Raw genomic sequence first — 16,169 nt, 5'->3', positions numbered from 1 at the left:
TTTTATCAGACGAGCTCTGTGCTTCGTCGGAGACAACCCTCGCGAGCCGCGGCATCTCGACGGCCAGCGGACTGGAAAGAAGCCTAATAAGTGGGACCTCTACCACAAACACGACCCTGAAAAGACGAAGCACGCTGAGACTGGTGGTTGACGACAAGGATTGCAGAGCAGACCTTTGAGGTTGAATTCTAGTACATCTCCGCAGGGGACCTGATAGCGCCATGTTCGCATCCAGATCGAACGTCTTCTGTGACGGCGGGGTGATCGTAACAATGCAGCCAAGAAGGCTCCTCTGAAGTTCGTCCAAGAACTGAAAACGTCGCAGTAAGCTTACGCCGTTAGCTGTTTTACGCGTTGTTTTCCCAGATCAGAAGGTTTCGACGAGGTCCTTGGCGATATTTGCCCTCATCCATGTCGCAGACGACAACTCATCATTTGCTGACATCTGTTTTGATGGTAAACCACATGACTTGGTCTCTCATTTGACTTGTCGAGACTCGAGTGCTATCTGTCCTGGGCTATGACTGCATGGCTGAACTTCGGACTGATAGGCCGGCTCGGAAAGTAGTGTTTCCATGATCACCCAAAGTCCAATAGTGCTGATACTTTTCTGACAGCTACAAGCGGTGCCCGGTCGGTTTTAGTCTGGGCATTGCGGGATGAATTTGATGTCAGCGAGGGAATGGCGGAGGACCCCTCACTGCAAATTTGCCAGAAAAGACCTCAGTCATACAATGACTGGAACCAAATAATAGTAGTCCAATGTCTGCTCTCTGGGCCGGTCATTCGTTTTTTTCTTTCCCTTTGGAGTGAGAGCACTCGACATCGTGAAATGTTTCCATGGACTGAATTTAAAGGCGCAATCACATGTTCAAAGAGGCAGAACAAACAATAATCGGCCACATAATGAGGCGATTCTCGACACAATCACAGAATATGCTGTTGTTTGCTGTAAGGTGAGCCGTAGTGGTCTCTTGTCAGAGATGAAACACTGTAAATCTCTCATAGTATGCAAGTGACGGCTCCAGTCCGCCGGCAAATTAACTCGCCATGTGAGTGCCTTTGCAATAGGTGATCAGGCAGCCCTCCTGCTGAGTTTCATCAAGCATACTGCTGCAAACAATACGGATTGGCAAAGCCTTTACAGACGGAATCATTTGCTTAGACATCTTGCCAGTCATACAAACAGTCCTCCACTCGTTCGTCTGGTTTGCTCACTACATTTGACTCCATACTCTGTGACTGACCTCGACACAGCATGCTCACAGTCCTTGATCAATGACGAACTGTTGGCATTGAGCTTCAAGCCATATAAATACATGGTCTATCTGCTAAGGACGCTGTTATTTCACTTCTCCTCTCTTCAACACACAAAACACACTTACTAGAGTTGGCTCAAATCTCCGATAATCGTAAGTTTCGGTATCTTTCACATTACAGCTTGACAGACCAAGATAACTACGCAATGGGAGGTCGCAGATTTCATAAGGATTCCCAGATGGTATTCCAAGACAAGTTCGAAGACCTGAACTTGCAGTCTCCGTGGACTTGTTGCGGGTGCAAACGGCGAAATGACCCACCGACCGCGCCGCTCATCAAGTGTCGCAACACACGCTGCTCTCATTTGGGGCCCTGCGAGGAATGTTTACGCCTGTATTGGTAGAAGATCATCTAGTGGCTCGGCTCAGGTTTGAGAAAGAACACAGGATCTCGCGATAGCAGTCTTGAGGTTAGTTGAATGATGGATCCACGCTCATATTGGATGGAGGGCAGTTTAGTCAGTAGTTTTTCGTAATGGAATAATCAGTTGAGAACAAAAGCATTATTAGAAGAGCCGGGAGTTTGGACGCTAAAGCCGACATTGAGTCTTTGAATGTCTGGTATCTCCAACGAATTGCTCGTTCACAGGACAGTTTGGGCTATGGCCTGCTGCTTGCAACTTCAAGCTTAAGAAGTTACTTCTAGTGGCCTGCGAGGAGCATCATTAAGAGACATTACTCGGATGGGTGGGGGTGTTCAATTTTCGTTGACATACTGCACAATGTGGACAGCCTTTACTGATGAAATTGCGGTCAACCGGTGTGGAATGATCCAGAGCTACCTCCGTGTTTTGACGATGTTGGCAGTGGTTTGCAATCACGCTTGAACACTGGAATGATGCAGCTTGTTTGACATGGGTACCTCAGTCTTGCAAGCTGCGAGCCAGGGTCTGGTGTCTGCCAACAACCTCGGAAACTTGCCTTAGACTTGGGCATCTCGTGGAGTCGAAGAAACTAATGATCGCCAACAATAAACCGTGGATGAATAGCCCGTCAGCCATCTTGTCGAGAGTACATCTAGGCTGCAATACAAAAGTACAATGCAGGGCTCCAGTTTTCTCCATATTCTCTCAATCAAAGGGTCATTTTCGTCAACAAAACATGCCGATCTTCTCTAAGCCCCCACGTAGACTAACCACAGCCCACCCAAAGTCCCATTCCACGAGATAAGAAAGCGCGCTCCTTTCCCACCACAGGTCTCTACACACAGAAACATCACCTGCACTCTGATATTTACTCCCGCCAGCTTGGCTACAGACTCAACCTGCCTACAAACTAACGATTTCATCATGGGTAACCCATTCGAAGACAAAGCCGAACTCGGCTCATCGGCACCGGGCGTGGCTCCACCCGCCTACACGCCGTTCGACACCGCCGCTTCATCGTCGTCATCGTCCGCAACTCAAGGGCCGTTCCAAATGAGCCCCTCCACCACGCCCTACCAGCAATTCCCCTCATCCATGAGCGCATATTACCAATTAAAGATCACGCGTACCTTCCATCTGGGCGACAGCAACAACCACAAGCTTTTCGCGGTCTCCTCTTGGAGCGGGACCAGCAGCAAGAGCCCTGGCATCCCCTGCATCATCCTGCACAACGGACCAAACCCCGAGGACCCTGTTCTGGCTGTGTGTTCTGATGAGAAGAACTGGTCGCCTTCGGCCAACTATCCCCGAACTTTGCACAGCTCCATGATTCTGCCATCTCTGGAGCCGTATCTCTCTGGAAAGGGAAAGGAAGAAAAGCACGCGACGGAGGACCTGCGACCGGTGATCTTCAACGGCAGCCACGTCGACTCTTTCCGGTTCTCTATCGAAGTTCCGCAGCCTGATGACCAGGCCGGGACCAGCAGATTGCTGCGCGAAGACTTTGAATGGAGGAGGACGAGTAAGGATGGGTTGAATGGGTACAACAACGGGTTCGAGCTGTTCCGTCTCAAGTCCGATATCCCGCCCGAAAAGACGAGCAGTGACGTTGGTGGTAGCGACCCCGAGGGTGAGGCTCTAGCTGCTATTCTTTTCAAGGGGTCTTTGAGTGTAAACAAGCCTTTCTACTTCGAATTCAAGGGTAAGGGTTTGACCGGGGAGCTGGGAGACAGGTGGTCTGTAATGGCTATCATGACAGGAATCAGAATCTGGTTTTTGTTCTTCGCGCATAGGGCGAAATAAGATTTGACGGGGACAGATTGCTCCTCCTCTTCGATAAAAGCATGGCGTTCGTACTGAAAAGGAACTCCAAATCAGCAGCATCCACGGAAGTCTGTTGAGGGAAAGGGCATATAAATGAGCGCTTCTACCCAAGTTGGTTTCGCCAACCAATTAGGGCTCGTGGTTTTGTCGTGTAGTCCATCTCCTCAGATCTCAACATCATTAGGTTAGTCACAGAACTCTTTCGGCATCTGTTCAAACAACATCCATTATTCTAACGCGTCGACATCCGTTATCGTCCTGAGTTCTGACGTATTCCACTTTGTACTCCACGAAAGATGGATTTCAACCGGACTTGGTTCCCTTTTCTTTCTTTTTTCCTCTGGTGATGAGTGAGGCTTGCCGTCTTTGGGAGGAATATATCCTTTGACTAATACTGCCGCTCGTGGAGCTTCTATTTTTGCCTCCGTAAGCATCGTTCATCCGCCAACGATCCATTCAAGTAGACATCACGGAACAAGACATGACCAATGAAACGAACTAAAATTGCCTTCGCTACTGCGAGGACACAGACGGCTGGAACGAAATGCGAGTTGCTGATTGTCGTAAACCTTCCATTTTGCCCCTGAATACACGTAGTTACGGAGACCGTCCGCAGAGCCCTTCGCATGTTGTTTCAGGTGAGGTACATTATGCATTCTGATGCTATTCGTATTTGATATCCTAAAGACGCCACTACTAGACGACAGCTTGAGAATTAGAATTCATGGAATAATCATCAGGTTCTTCGATGCGCAAAACCCAACTTAACCATTCACGACGGACCTGCCTGTTGATACCCTATCAACAGCCGCACATATCGCGAGATGCCAAAACCAGTCATAATTCGGTGTTCTGTCTCGCATAACACTTCAAGTAGACTTTATATACAGAAAGGCCAATGAAGTGTTCGCCAAAACAAAGTAGCCCCACAAATGTGACTGGCTCGTTCGTATATCATATGCCAAGTCGCATGGTACGAAGGAGATCCCAGGAGCGATGATATAGAGTGATGCGAGGTCAGCGTGATCAAGCTGTGGGATTCTCGGGCTATCCGTATCCCCTAGCAACTAAGCAATGGTCCTGAGCCCTCGATTCGGGCAGCATCGTCCATCATCGCCGTCAACGTCAACGTATTCTGTTTCGTACGAGTGTTGAGAGACGAGATCGGTTTGTTCGAAGTGACTGGATAAAACGGCCATCCTGCCGTGAAGCAATGCAGACTACGCGTATTTGGGAGCCATCCCAGTCCAATGTAACTTTGCAACGAAACAGATCAAGAAACATTGGTTGCATCAGTTTCTAGTCGATCAGCACTATCAATATATACCTTACCTACGTCTCGATTGCACGGAGCGAAGGAGCCCTAGTCTGAGCCATTACGAGCTCGAAGGATGATTTAAATGCTCTCCAGGTAGTTGTTGTGAAATCAGGAACTCCCTACAGCAATTCGGAGGTTGGCTTGTACCGTTTTGCCGTCACAAATCACTCCCAAGTCGCCCCCATCAACTACCACGGCATGTCATACATCAGCACTAGCGTCCACCGCCCTCTCGAGCAAGCCTATCAAATATCACACAACCATACTCAATATCGAATAAATTGAAGACAACAGAGATTCAAGATGATGGTCAAGCCTCTTGCCACGCTTGACTGCCGGACTCTGTGTTCTCTCATCCCACTATGTGAGGCAGCTTTTAACAGCCACCACATCCAATCTAGGGCAGGTGGACTGCATCCCGTCAGCTCTCCACATTCCATTGTCTGCTGGAATCTGTTTGACGATGTTCTACACCCAATATATACTTCTCTTCTCTCTTCAGCACCCAGTCAATCGAGGCGCCCACATAGTCCTCAACTCCATCCTCCACCCTTCCACCAACTCTTCCCAACCCTCCCCTTCATCCTCCCCAAGATCCCACCTTCCCAACTCCAAAACCTCAAACCTCAAACCTCAATCCACGCGACATGTGGTCCCCAATTCCCCTCCATCTTCCCCTCCAAATAACCTTCTCTTGGCTCTGTCCCAAACCGGCCTCAAGGCCAGACCTGCATGTCCCAATCCAGCGATACCAAAAGCCCAGAACCCAGCCGGCCTGTGCCCGCGCACCCATCTACACGGCACGCCGCCCCCACCGCATGAACGTCAGAACTCGGATTGCGGCTGTTGGGCCACTCACAAGCGGCGGCGGCACGGCAGGGCGTTCATGCGATGCTGGGTCCGGGCTGGGGTCTTGCATCGGTCGAGGTGGTGGCCGGACGGGGAGGCGGGGAATCGTTGCCTGGGGACCCTTGTCCCGGGTGGCCTAGATTTATGCGCAGTCTTGGGAGTTTGGAGGTGCGTCATGTCCGAGTTCTTCGGGCTCGGATGATCTTCACGACGGAGGCAAATCGAAATGAAAACTGTTGGTGTTGTTTGACTATGACTATCATTGATTGTCGTGGCTTGCTCCGTCTATGTCTACGTGAGCAGTACGCTGTGGTATCTAATGTTACAAAGTCCTAATGAAGGAAGGTATCTCGAACGCGCTGTCTTGTGGAGGATCATAATCCACACGCGATGTAATCGCTGCCCCTTTCCTTGAGCCTCCCATTTTCTTGCGGAGGTCATACCCAACGCCTCTGTAATGCAGACAAAGGAAATCCGTGGTGATACATATTAGTTGGCCGTCTCCCCTCGAGATCAGCCGTGGACTTGCGGCGTCCAGCTCTTCAAAGGCTTCTTCAAACCCTGCGGCGGTTTGCCGGGTTGCCCATTCCATTCATTGGCGACTGGTAAAATGGGTGGAGGTGCAGGCTCTTTGCCGGCCAGGAGATATTGCCTAAGACACTAAGTTGCGGCGAAAATTGAGAGAATAGTAATTAAAAATAAACCCCAGTTGGATGGCGTGAAGGCTGCGTCTGAATCATTGCTGAGAAGCAAAGCATCCAATGGGTTGACCGGAGGTTTCGTAGTCTCAGCCGACGTGCTCTGTGGTGCTGCCGCGTTGGATGTAGTAGAAGTGACCAAGGTCGTGGGTGCTGGCGGCGGCGGTACTACAGGCGGTGGTGGTGATGATACTGGTGGCGGCACCGTGCTGGCCGGAGGAACAACGGGCGGTTGAGTTGGCGGTGGTGCAGGTATTGATGTAGTCGCCGGGGGTGGGATGACGGGAGGGGCGGTGGTAGCTGGCGGAGGCGGAGGCGCAACAACAGTCGATGATGGCGGCGGCACTATCACGGTCGAAGTCGGCCGGGCTGTCGGTGCTGCTGAAGTGGTTGTGACCTGGTTACTCGAGCAGAGCAGGCCGAGGAGATTTCCTGCTAGGGCCTGGCCAAGCACCGTATTGGCTTGAACTGAGACTGACTGGCAGACATCTTGAATGTTGGTTTGCATGAGCAACAGGCCACGCCTGCAAGACGCTGAGCAGGTGCCGGTACTCGAGAAGTCGTTCGCCGTGCAGCCTTGGATGGGGTTGTTGTAAGTCAAAAGACAGCCCAGAGGTATGGATAGTTGTGTAAGGAGTTGAAAGTTTGAGAGGGTCAGATCAGTTCCTCCGATGCTGATGATTGCTGCTGTCGAGGCGGACGCCAGGAACAGGAGCTGGACCAAGCGCTGCTGTGAGCGCTGATGCCTTGACGTAGTCATCTTGGCCGTGTGTTTCTGTCCGTCAACGAGCGTAAGTTGTAAGGGTCCTCAGGCGCAGTCGCCTTCGGTCGAAATTGAGCTGAGACCGTCTCTTGGATGTGGTTGTCGTCGAGATATCGTCGAGATATCGTCGTCGATGTTTGTAAGAAGGTGGTTTTAGTCGCTGGGTCGATTGGCACCGACAAGCGGCCAGGAATATGGATTGAAGAGCAATTGACAGACCAGGATTCGGCTGGCTGGGAAGCGGTTGAGTTTTGGGCTGGAAATGACAGCACCGTGGCAGCTCAAGCGCGGCAAGGCAACCGAAAACACGAGGGCCGAAACGTGTTGCGTGTCAGAGGCCGCTGGGAATGACGGCACGATCGGCTGGCAAAGAAGAAGCACGGTCAATGCGGGACCGGGGAGCAGCCAAGAAACCAGGGTCTAGGACTTGCAGCAGCTGGGACGACCAGACGGCTGGGTAGAAAACGAGTGGGCAGAGGTCCAAAAAGGCTGAGAAGATGATGGAAGAGATGTGGTGCGGCCGGGGAGTTCATGCACTCTGCTTTGGGGGCGATCTCGTCAATGCTATGAGGTGTTGTCGGGATAATTGGGCTGGCGGTTGCTTCTCTGGCCGGCGCTGGTGAGACAGGGTTGTTGACGGGCCTCGTTACTGCCGCATGGGGCGATGATGGGCAGGATAACCGGCAGTCTGAGGGAAAGGGAGACTTTACGGGCCGGACTTCTCGGCCAAAGGGTAGAAGAGAAGGGACGAAGAGGAGTTGGGACTGATGCTGGTGAAGGTGCCCGCCGATTGCGATGTTGCCGCCGAGGGTCAAGCAGTTGCGACGGACTCAATCGAAGAAGGGGCTTGTGTCGACGACTCAAGCTTGTAAGTCGAGTCAGGTGCCAACGACCTGGGGTAGATGAGCAAGGGAAGTGACAGCTGATCAGTCTCTCTTTCTTTCTTTTCCTGAGAGTGTTGACAGGCAATCCACTCGAGTGTCCCGTTCTTGCCAGACCCGACGGATGGCGTTTGTCCGAAAGTCAAGAGAGTTTCTCTGTCAGTCCAGGGTCGAGATGATTAAGGTCTCGACGATGCGATGTGCGGTGGCACCAACGGGCAGATGCGTTTTGTGTGGCGGGCGTCGGTCCGGAGGTGGGCTGAGAAGGGTGCAGAAGGTACTCTCTCTGTGCCTATGTAAGGTACGCGGCGCAGAAGAGGAGACAGAGAGACAAAGGCAGGGAGAGTGCGATCAAACGCTGCTGATCTGAGGAGTAGAGGTGGTGAAACGGGGAGCTGCCGTCCGCTGCTGAATGACACCCAAACAGTGCTGCTGTGACTGTATTTGGGTTTTCAGGGTCGGGTCTGACACGGCAGCTGAGGACGAGATGCGGCTGGCCTTTGGGAGATGATGGATGAATACGGACAGACGAGGAAGAGGATGGGGAGAGGGTGGGTGGGTTGATGAAGTACAGAATCTCTTTTTCTCGGGTCATCACCATCGACCTCCTCCTTTCCCCAGAGGATGATGTCAATCGAGACGGCCTCTCGAATCTGGCCAACAGCAGGTGGGTAGGTCATCGCACATCTCCCGCAGCTGAGAGTGATATCCGTGGATGGTTATCCAATCCAATGCGATTCCATGCGCGTCGAGGTGCCTTGCAGCAATTCGCGCCTCCGTGCAAACGCCATGTCGCCATCTGACAGGTGCGAACTCTCGACGCCGTCAAACGAACGGGCAGGGAGCGTGAGGACGGGGAAGGCCAGTCGGGGGCCTCTTCTGGACCCTTCTCGCGGCCCTGTGTCAGGATGTTTGGCCAGGGAGAAGGCAAAAGAGGGCGACAGACGGGCAGAAGGGCAGACGAGAGGACGACGGGAGGAAAACGAAACACTTTTCGCGTTTGAGGTGACGATGCAGCGGCCCCTTGGTGGGTCTGTGATTGGTCGGGGGTCGCACGGGGGCTAGCCTACAGGTACCTAGGTATCTAGGCAGCTACGTTGAGGTGCTGTAAGCCAGTCAAGCCAGTCAAACCAGTGGGAGACGTCCCTTCGGTCGGGGTGCGGTGCTCGTGGCACCCCTGATTCGCTCTCCACTGCACGGCGCTCCAGCTGCACTCGCCTCGCCTCATCCGTCGTCCACCACCCATCGCCCCCTGCTTGCTGTCCTCCTTCAGCTTGCCATCACCACAAACCAGTTCATCCTGTTGTTTGCTTGCTTACCTCAGTCTTCAAGAAACCCAAACTCTGTCCGACCTCACCTCTTCAAACTGTGATTTGGGACGGTTGGTCACACAGGCCATCGGCTGTCCATGTCACACCGATTAGACGGCCAGAAACAAACAACCGTTGATTGTCTTGTTCACTCTAGCTTCCGGACATATTGCCAGCCCAAGCAAGGCCTACGAAACTGAGACGGCAGACCGAAATGCGCGATGGAAAGAAGTGTTCGTCGCCTGCCCAGTTGCACCAACTCAAACATATCTAATTTGTACAGTTGGGTTTTTGAAGGTATTCCTCACAGCAAGAATACAAGCTCCCATTTCCTATCTGCCAAAGCATTCCATTCCTCTTCGGCCACGGTAGCACTCACTACTCGAGTCCTCGCGCCTGAAGATTGCTTCTCCACCCCATAAGCAACCAACTCACTACGAGGTCTGGCATACTCCGTACAGCTTCGTCCCACGATGATCAACTCTGCTTCGCCAGATGCGGTAGTTACGTCATTGAGGTGATGATCCCACACCACCCTCACTTTGTTCCCTCTACGATCACATAAAACCTGAACCCGTTTGGACTGTTCATCGTCTGCATCCTCTTCTTTCTCGTCCTCGCCATCGTCATCGCCTTCATTTTCTCCGTGTAACTTTCTCTCTTCCTGGCGTACACCCGACCGTGTCATGGTATGGTCCCAAACCAAGGTGCAGCAACTAGTCCAGAAGATCAAGAGTGCTGGTCTAAGCTCCGGGGCAAGCAGCGATTGCGGGACCTGCTTCATGGACACCTCCCGAAAGGCATCTTCTCTCCAAGTTGGCGGCGCCCTGCGGTGGATTCTGTTGCTGCTTTCCATCTTGATAAGCTCCTGGTTCTGTTCAATGAGGATGAGCCGGTCCTTCTCGCTGTCAAGCATGTAAAACACTAAACCAGCGTGCTCCCCCGCCAGATTGCCAAACGAGTCGTCGAACAAATTCGGGCCTACCCACCCAACCCAGGACCAGCTCGGGTACGGGACATATATCGTATCATGCTTGGTGACGATCATGTAAGTCGCTTTGCGCCTGCGAACCCTGCTGGCGTTGTTGTCTGTCGGCCATGTAATTGCCACGCCGAGATATGGCTTCGGCAGTCCCCAGGTGAAGCCGATCCCGCTGGTGAGCTCGACCGAGGCTAGGATCCCCTCGATGGCGGCTAGACCGTCCCCATCGTAAGTCAATTCCCTTCGGCCATAGTCAGATACCAAGCTCTGATACATCCGGTTGAAAGATTCCGGATCAGCCTTGGGGACATGGATGCCCTCATGGTCAAAACCGAAAACGCTGTTGCGAAAGAGTGTAAGACCACGGCTATCGGGATCCAGAATCTCCCAGTTGGCGTCTTCGCGCCAAGTGGCCGATTGACACTCCCAAAATACCACCTCTGGCGTGAATATCAGCAGCCGGCGGGATAGCAATATCTCTTGGAAAGTCCATCCGCGCGTCATATATCGGCTTCGACTTCGATCTGCCGGTGTGAATCCCAACCCGTCAAGGGGCGGGGCTTTCTGCAGCCACACCCCGTTCAAGAAGAACGGCCCTTCTGCCGGGGGACGAGATGAGGAGCGAACTCCCGGGAGCCCGTCGTATGCGCCTTCTCCGGATAGGGCGACGATGGTCAGTGAGGCCAGTCCATATATGACGTCCATGAGGGGGATGAAGGCTGCCTTGTCTTGGGGCGAGTCCTGAATGATGCAGAGGCTGTCGGTCCAGAGGTATCTCTCCCCTATCATGCGCGTGACGGTGATGGCGTCCAAGATTGTATCAGGTATCCACGAGGGGTCCAAAGCACCAGGATATCGCAGCGACCCCAAAGAATCCTTCTTTAAAACTTCGAAAGTCCGTTTGCCCCAGACGTAGCTCAGGGCCACCCACTTGGCCGCCGGATCCCGCAGTTCCACGATACACATCGCATCGACGTCTATGCACCGGATCATATCGGGGCGTCGCGTGGTGTGAATCGATGTCAGACCGCACGAGTCTTCGTGGTCATTGTCGCAAATTCGCTTCCATTCTCGTAACAAACGGAAGTCGATCTCGGGCGGCCGTATGCGGCCATAATACGGCTCCAGGTCCAGCCATACGAGTTTGTCCCTTTGTTTGGAACCGCTCTTTGACGGTTCTAGGAGGTCGCAAATATCTGTAACGGTAGGAGGATGCTCTCTGGACCGTTGATAATGCATAACAGCTCCGTCCTGACAACGGTTGAGGGTGACCGAAACATTTCCCACACAAAGGGTATCGTCGTGTCTTGTATGTGCAGCCTCGTCCACAACGCCGAAACCCTCTCCAGAAAACGAAACTTGGCCACTATCTAGGTCCTGCTTTGTTGGGTTCGGCCAGAACCTTTCGGACCAGGTGCTGAACAGAGACGAGATCTGTCTGCAGAACAGGCAAACGTCCTCGCGATCGAGAACTTCTCGTAGTGAAAGGTCTTCGTTACCTGGGAGCCCTTGAGAGGAGCTGATGTCAGAAGTTTCGGACAATTCTTCATCACGCTCGCACTCGGTCACGGCTTCGTGATTGTCTTCGTCGATTTCACTTTCGCCTATACCGAGTGTCGTCGATAAGTCAGATCTTCCCTCATCATCTTCATCAGTTTCCAATCCAGCGTCCGTCGCAGCGGAGTACCTTGGATAGTCTAATTCAGGGCGGTAGTATCCAACCCAGCGGAAGTCGAGAGTTTGGCAGTGAGAACACAAAGCCATAGGAATCCCCAGCTGACAATGATGTAATAAGAAGGCGGATGGGTGAGGTATTGTCGGCAAATTCGAGATTTCGAAGTGGGCGGGGTCAACTGGTTTCTTTACGAATAGCTGCAAAGCGCCAAGTCCTCACCTGCAGATAAGGTGGGTTTTTGTCACGATTCTTTGCATTTCGTGTGGCTAAGCGTGTTGACTACAGCCTCGCCCAATCATTGCTCCAGGGGGCCATGAACTATAAGTATCGCGAATCTAGGAACCATTCGGTGTTCTCGCCCGCGCAGTCTGATGCTATGTATTCTCTGATGTTGACGCAGGTTGAGAGGATACGCATCGTCATGGGCAGGGAGTGGGAAGACATGCAGGCACTACCTGTCCAGAGACGATAACGTTCAAGGCACGCATAGTAAGATGAACGGTTACGAATCCAAAGAAACAACATTCGTTTTTGAGGTACCCCATGCCTCCGCCCGCCGCTCCCCATGCATCCAGCAGCTCACGCCACGATGCAAGTCATCTTCCCATGTCCAGTATTCTTCGCCGCAAAGTCCACCGCAGCCTCCCATCTCTCCAGAGGAAAATCTTCCACCTCGTGCCCCGCGTCTCTCCCCATCTTCAGAAGTCCCGACTCGGCCAAGCTGATGAGCTCCTTCACATCCTTCCTTTCATACATGAACTGGCCCTTGGTGGTCAAGTTGTTCGCAAGGACGGTCAGCCACGGGAACGGAAGGCTCTCATCAGCCCGGCCTCCCATCAACGACACCCGACCATACGCTCGGAGGGCCAACACCGCAGACTTGATATGCTGCGATCCAGTTGCCGCCGGAGGCGACATGTCGATCACCGCGTCGACAGTTCCAAACGAACGCAAAGCTGCGGCGTCTTTCTCTACGTCGTCCGTCATCACAGCGGTCTCGATCAGCCGCCTGCCGGGTGAAGTTGGGATCGAAGCTTTCAGCGACGCAAGCTTCGAGGCCGAGCGAGAGGCGGCAATGACGTTTGCGCCCATGGCGTGAGCCACGGCCACCGCTGCACCGGAAGATGCTCCCGTCGCGGGGGTGACGATGATTCTCTCCCCGGGCTGCAGGTTGATACCCTTCAAACCGCCGTAGACAATTATGCAAGAGACGAGATAAAGTAACTCATTGATGCTGTAGCCGAGGCCGCCATTTGATGGCGTACCGGTCAACCTCATCTCGTCCAACAGGTGCACATTCTCGAGTGGTGCCAGAGCATATTCCGCCATGCATCCATCTCTCCAGTTCCCCTTCAAGAACTCCTTTGAAGCGGGCGTTGTACCGGCGTTCGCGCCCCAGAGGATCTGTACGTTCCAGGGATCATCGCGGGCCCGGATGAAGGAATCGAGAAGGACTAGGTCGCCCTCTTTGAAGGACGTAGTGTCGGGGGAGGGGGCGGCTACGCGGCCGATGGCGTTTGTGCCTGGGATGACCGGATATGGAGGCTCGTACAGGGGATGAGAGGCGTTTAGAATGTCGACGGTGTTGGACTGGACGTAGACTGTAAGCATGCGGATAAGTACGGCTCCTGGTCGTGGAGAAGGGGTGGGGAGGGAGGCAAGCGTTGCTTGTCCAGGGGAGAGAAGGTGTAGGGCGCGCATTTGAGATGGGATTCGAGTCATCTTGAGGGCAATATGATATTTCGAGTGTTATATTCGTAGACTTTCGAGTTGTTATTAGATATCCTCGGGAAAATGTCGATGGCTGAGGTGCTTTATACTCTCATCCTTTCCACTTTCACGGTTCAGAAGAAACTGTCCGATTTTAGACGGCCTTAGAAAGCCTTAACTGCGATCATGGAGATACTTACTGCCGCCCGCCCTCGACCTATTACGATACAGTTTGGATCTTGAATCCCAGCAATGGAAACCTCATGATGGACTTTACGGGCGAAAAAAGAGTAACATTTCCCACTGAAGACTGTGTGGCTGTCTCGGCCCCTCGGACCCTAAGATGTGGTAGGAAGCTTGGTTAGCGCAGGATTCAAAGGGTACGAGGACAGGTTAGCATCGCAGATCCATGTAAGCCTGGCTGTCTCCGGAGGAGATGAGTGGAACGTGCATTCCAATACCCAGCACCTTGTCGTCGGAGAAGGCGTAGCATTCAATGGCAGCCAATTCACCGCACGGAGCGGGGTACGAGCAGTTTTGCCAATCGGGTTCTCCTCCTCCACAGATACAACCTTTACATCTTCGGAGGCGACCGTTCAGAAATACCGTGAAACCTCGAAGAGGCCCGTTCCCGCCGCAAACAAAGCCGGCGCCAACGCCCGGACATTCGCCCCGGTGACACCCGCTTTCCTCCGGCCATTCCCGGACCCAGACAACCCAAAGTTCAGGGGGCTGACGTACCAACTATCTTCTTCGTATTACCTACGCATAGCCGACGATAAACAACAAAAGTCCCAAAACACCCCCTGCAGTACCCGGCGTATTAGCGGGCCGTCCCTGTGACTTCTCCCGCACGTGCTCGGCGACCGTCGCTTTAACCACTCAGCGCAGCCTCATTTGACTCATCTCACCTCCCTTCTCACCTCACGAATCTAGGTGAAATCTCCCCTCTCCCCCTCACTCACAGTCAAATACCGGCAAGATGAGTGGAACGACTGCCGCCCCGACGCTCGCCGCCGTCAAGGCCGAGCCCGAGAAGCTCTCCGGCCTCAACCTCTACTCTAGGTTCGCCCTGGCCGGCGCGGTATGCTGCTCCGTCACCCACGGCGGTCTCACCCCCGTCGACGTGTACGTCCTCCCGCAAATCCCTCATCGACCTGAAAGCGTGCAATATTAACAGACCTCCAGCGTCAAGACCCGCATCCAACTGGACCCCGCAACCTACAACCGCGGCCTCATCGGCGGGTTCCGCCAGGTGATCCAGACCGAAGGCGCCGGCGCCCTCCTCACCGGCGCCGGTCCCACGTTCGCCGGCTACTTCCTCCAGGGCGCCCTCAAGTTCGGCGGCTACGAGTTCTTCAAGCAAAAGTCCATCGACACCGTCGGCTACGAGAACGCGCGCGCCAACCGCATCGCCGTCTACTGCGTCTCCGCCGCCGCCGCCGAGTTCTTCGCCGACATCGCCCTGTGCCCGCTCGAGGCCACGCGCATCCGCCTCGTCTCGCAGCCTGGCTTCGCCTCCGGGCTGGTTTCTGGCTTCTCCAAGATCGCCAGCCAGGAGGGCCTCGCCGCCTTCTACTCGGGCTTCGGGCCCATCCTCTTCAAGCAGGTGCCGTACACCATGACCAAGTTCGTCGCGTTCGAGAAGGTCTCCGAGTTCGCGTACGCCAACTTCTTCGACAAGAGCAAGACGAGCGACGGCATGCAGACGACGATCAATCTCGGCTCCGGCCTCATTGCGGGTTTCGCGGCGGCCATCGTGTCGCAGCCGGCTGACACTATGCTGTCCAAGATTAACAAGACCAAGGGTCTTCCTGGAGAAAGCACGACGAGCAGGCTGGTCAAGATCGCCAAGGAACTTGGTGTTCGTGGATCGTTCAGCGGTCTGCCGGCGCGTCTGTTCATGGTCGGTGCGCTGACGGCGGGACAGTTTGCGATTTATGGTGATTTGAAGAAGGCTCTCGGCGCCACCGGAGGCGTTGAGATTGCGAAATAGACGGCCATGATTTGTGGTGTAGAGTTTGGCGCGTTGTAGTAGAATAGAGGCTTGCATATGGTTAGACGGCGTCTTTCGTGGCTACCATGTCACCGTGTGTCTTGCATAGAACGAGGTAGATCTTGTTTCTGTAGATTTCAGTAGCATTTGGTTTGATTTCTCAAATGATACTATGATGATGTGTAAGATATGGGCCGCGGTGATGCGTGATGCAACGTTTACACTTGTCCGAGGGTTGAAGAAGCGGCTTCCAGAGACCCAAAACGAACATCCCCACCCGAGAGGTCTTCTCATCACAACTCACCTCACCCTACATCGTGTTCGTTTATCAGTTGCGGGTCTCATGTTGCAAGATCAGTGTGATCCCACTCGCACATCACATCCCTCGACGAAGGATTCCGACCAGCAGGGAAAAGCATTTTCTACTTTGGGAAAATGCAGGGGACCGCCTGAAACACATCCTCAGGAGTCATTATATT

The 16,169-nt window shown here is 53.5% G+C and overlaps 5 protein-coding genes across 5 annotated transcripts; 2 read left to right on the top strand and 3 right to left on the bottom strand.

The window, feature by feature from the left end:
• Positions 1-2,608: 2,608 nt before the first annotated feature.
• CGGC5_v002022 (uncharacterized protein) lies at positions 2,609-3,487 on the top strand (the record flags this gene model as incomplete). Its single annotated transcript, XM_032029057.1, has 1 exon — positions 2,609-3,487. The coding sequence occupies one exon, from the start codon at positions 2,609-2,611 to the stop codon at positions 3,485-3,487; it is 879 nt and encodes a 292-aa protein (XP_031891612.1).
• Positions 3,488-6,462: 2,975 nt separating this feature from the next.
• Positions 6,463-7,133, bottom strand: CGGC5_v002021 (uncharacterized protein; the record flags this gene model as incomplete). Its single annotated transcript, XM_066150910.1, has 2 exons — positions 6,463-6,754; positions 6,853-7,133. The coding sequence occupies 2 exons, from the start codon at positions 7,131-7,133 to the stop codon at positions 6,463-6,465; spliced, it is 573 nt and encodes a 190-aa protein (XP_066010006.1).
• Positions 7,134-9,631: 2,498 nt separating this feature from the next.
• On the bottom strand, positions 9,632-11,302 carry CGGC5_v002020 (uncharacterized protein; the record flags this gene model as incomplete). Its single annotated transcript, XM_032029056.2, has 1 exon — positions 9,632-11,302. The coding sequence occupies one exon, from the start codon at positions 11,300-11,302 to the stop codon at positions 9,632-9,634; it is 1,671 nt and encodes a 556-aa protein (XP_031891613.2).
• A 1,261-nt stretch (positions 11,303-12,563) lies between these two features.
• adhT-2 (alcohol dehydrogenase) lies at positions 12,564-13,595 on the bottom strand (the record flags this gene model as incomplete). The annotated part of the gene is made up of 1 exon (XM_032029055.2): positions 12,564-13,595. The coding sequence occupies one exon, from the start codon at positions 13,593-13,595 to the stop codon at positions 12,564-12,566; it is 1,032 nt and encodes a 343-aa protein (XP_031891610.2).
• Positions 13,596-14,676: 1,081 nt separating this feature from the next.
• Positions 14,677-15,690, top strand: MIR1-0 (Mitochondrial phosphate carrier protein; the record flags this gene model as incomplete). Its single annotated transcript, XM_032029054.1, has 2 exons — positions 14,677-14,822; positions 14,883-15,690. The coding sequence occupies 2 exons, from the start codon at positions 14,677-14,679 to the stop codon at positions 15,688-15,690; spliced, it is 954 nt and encodes a 317-aa protein (XP_031891611.1).
• Positions 15,691-16,169: the final 479 nt, after the last annotated feature.

Source organism: Colletotrichum fructicola (genome assembly GCF_000319635.2).
Source record: "Colletotrichum fructicola Nara gc5 chromosome Unknown KSG_Nara_v1_contig01, whole genome shotgun sequence".
Classification (NCBI taxonomy): domain Eukaryota; kingdom Fungi; phylum Ascomycota; class Sordariomycetes; order Glomerellales; family Glomerellaceae; genus Colletotrichum; species Colletotrichum fructicola.
The sequence above is the reverse complement of the archived record's forward strand: the minus strand, read 5'-3'. Positions and strand labels throughout refer to the sequence as shown.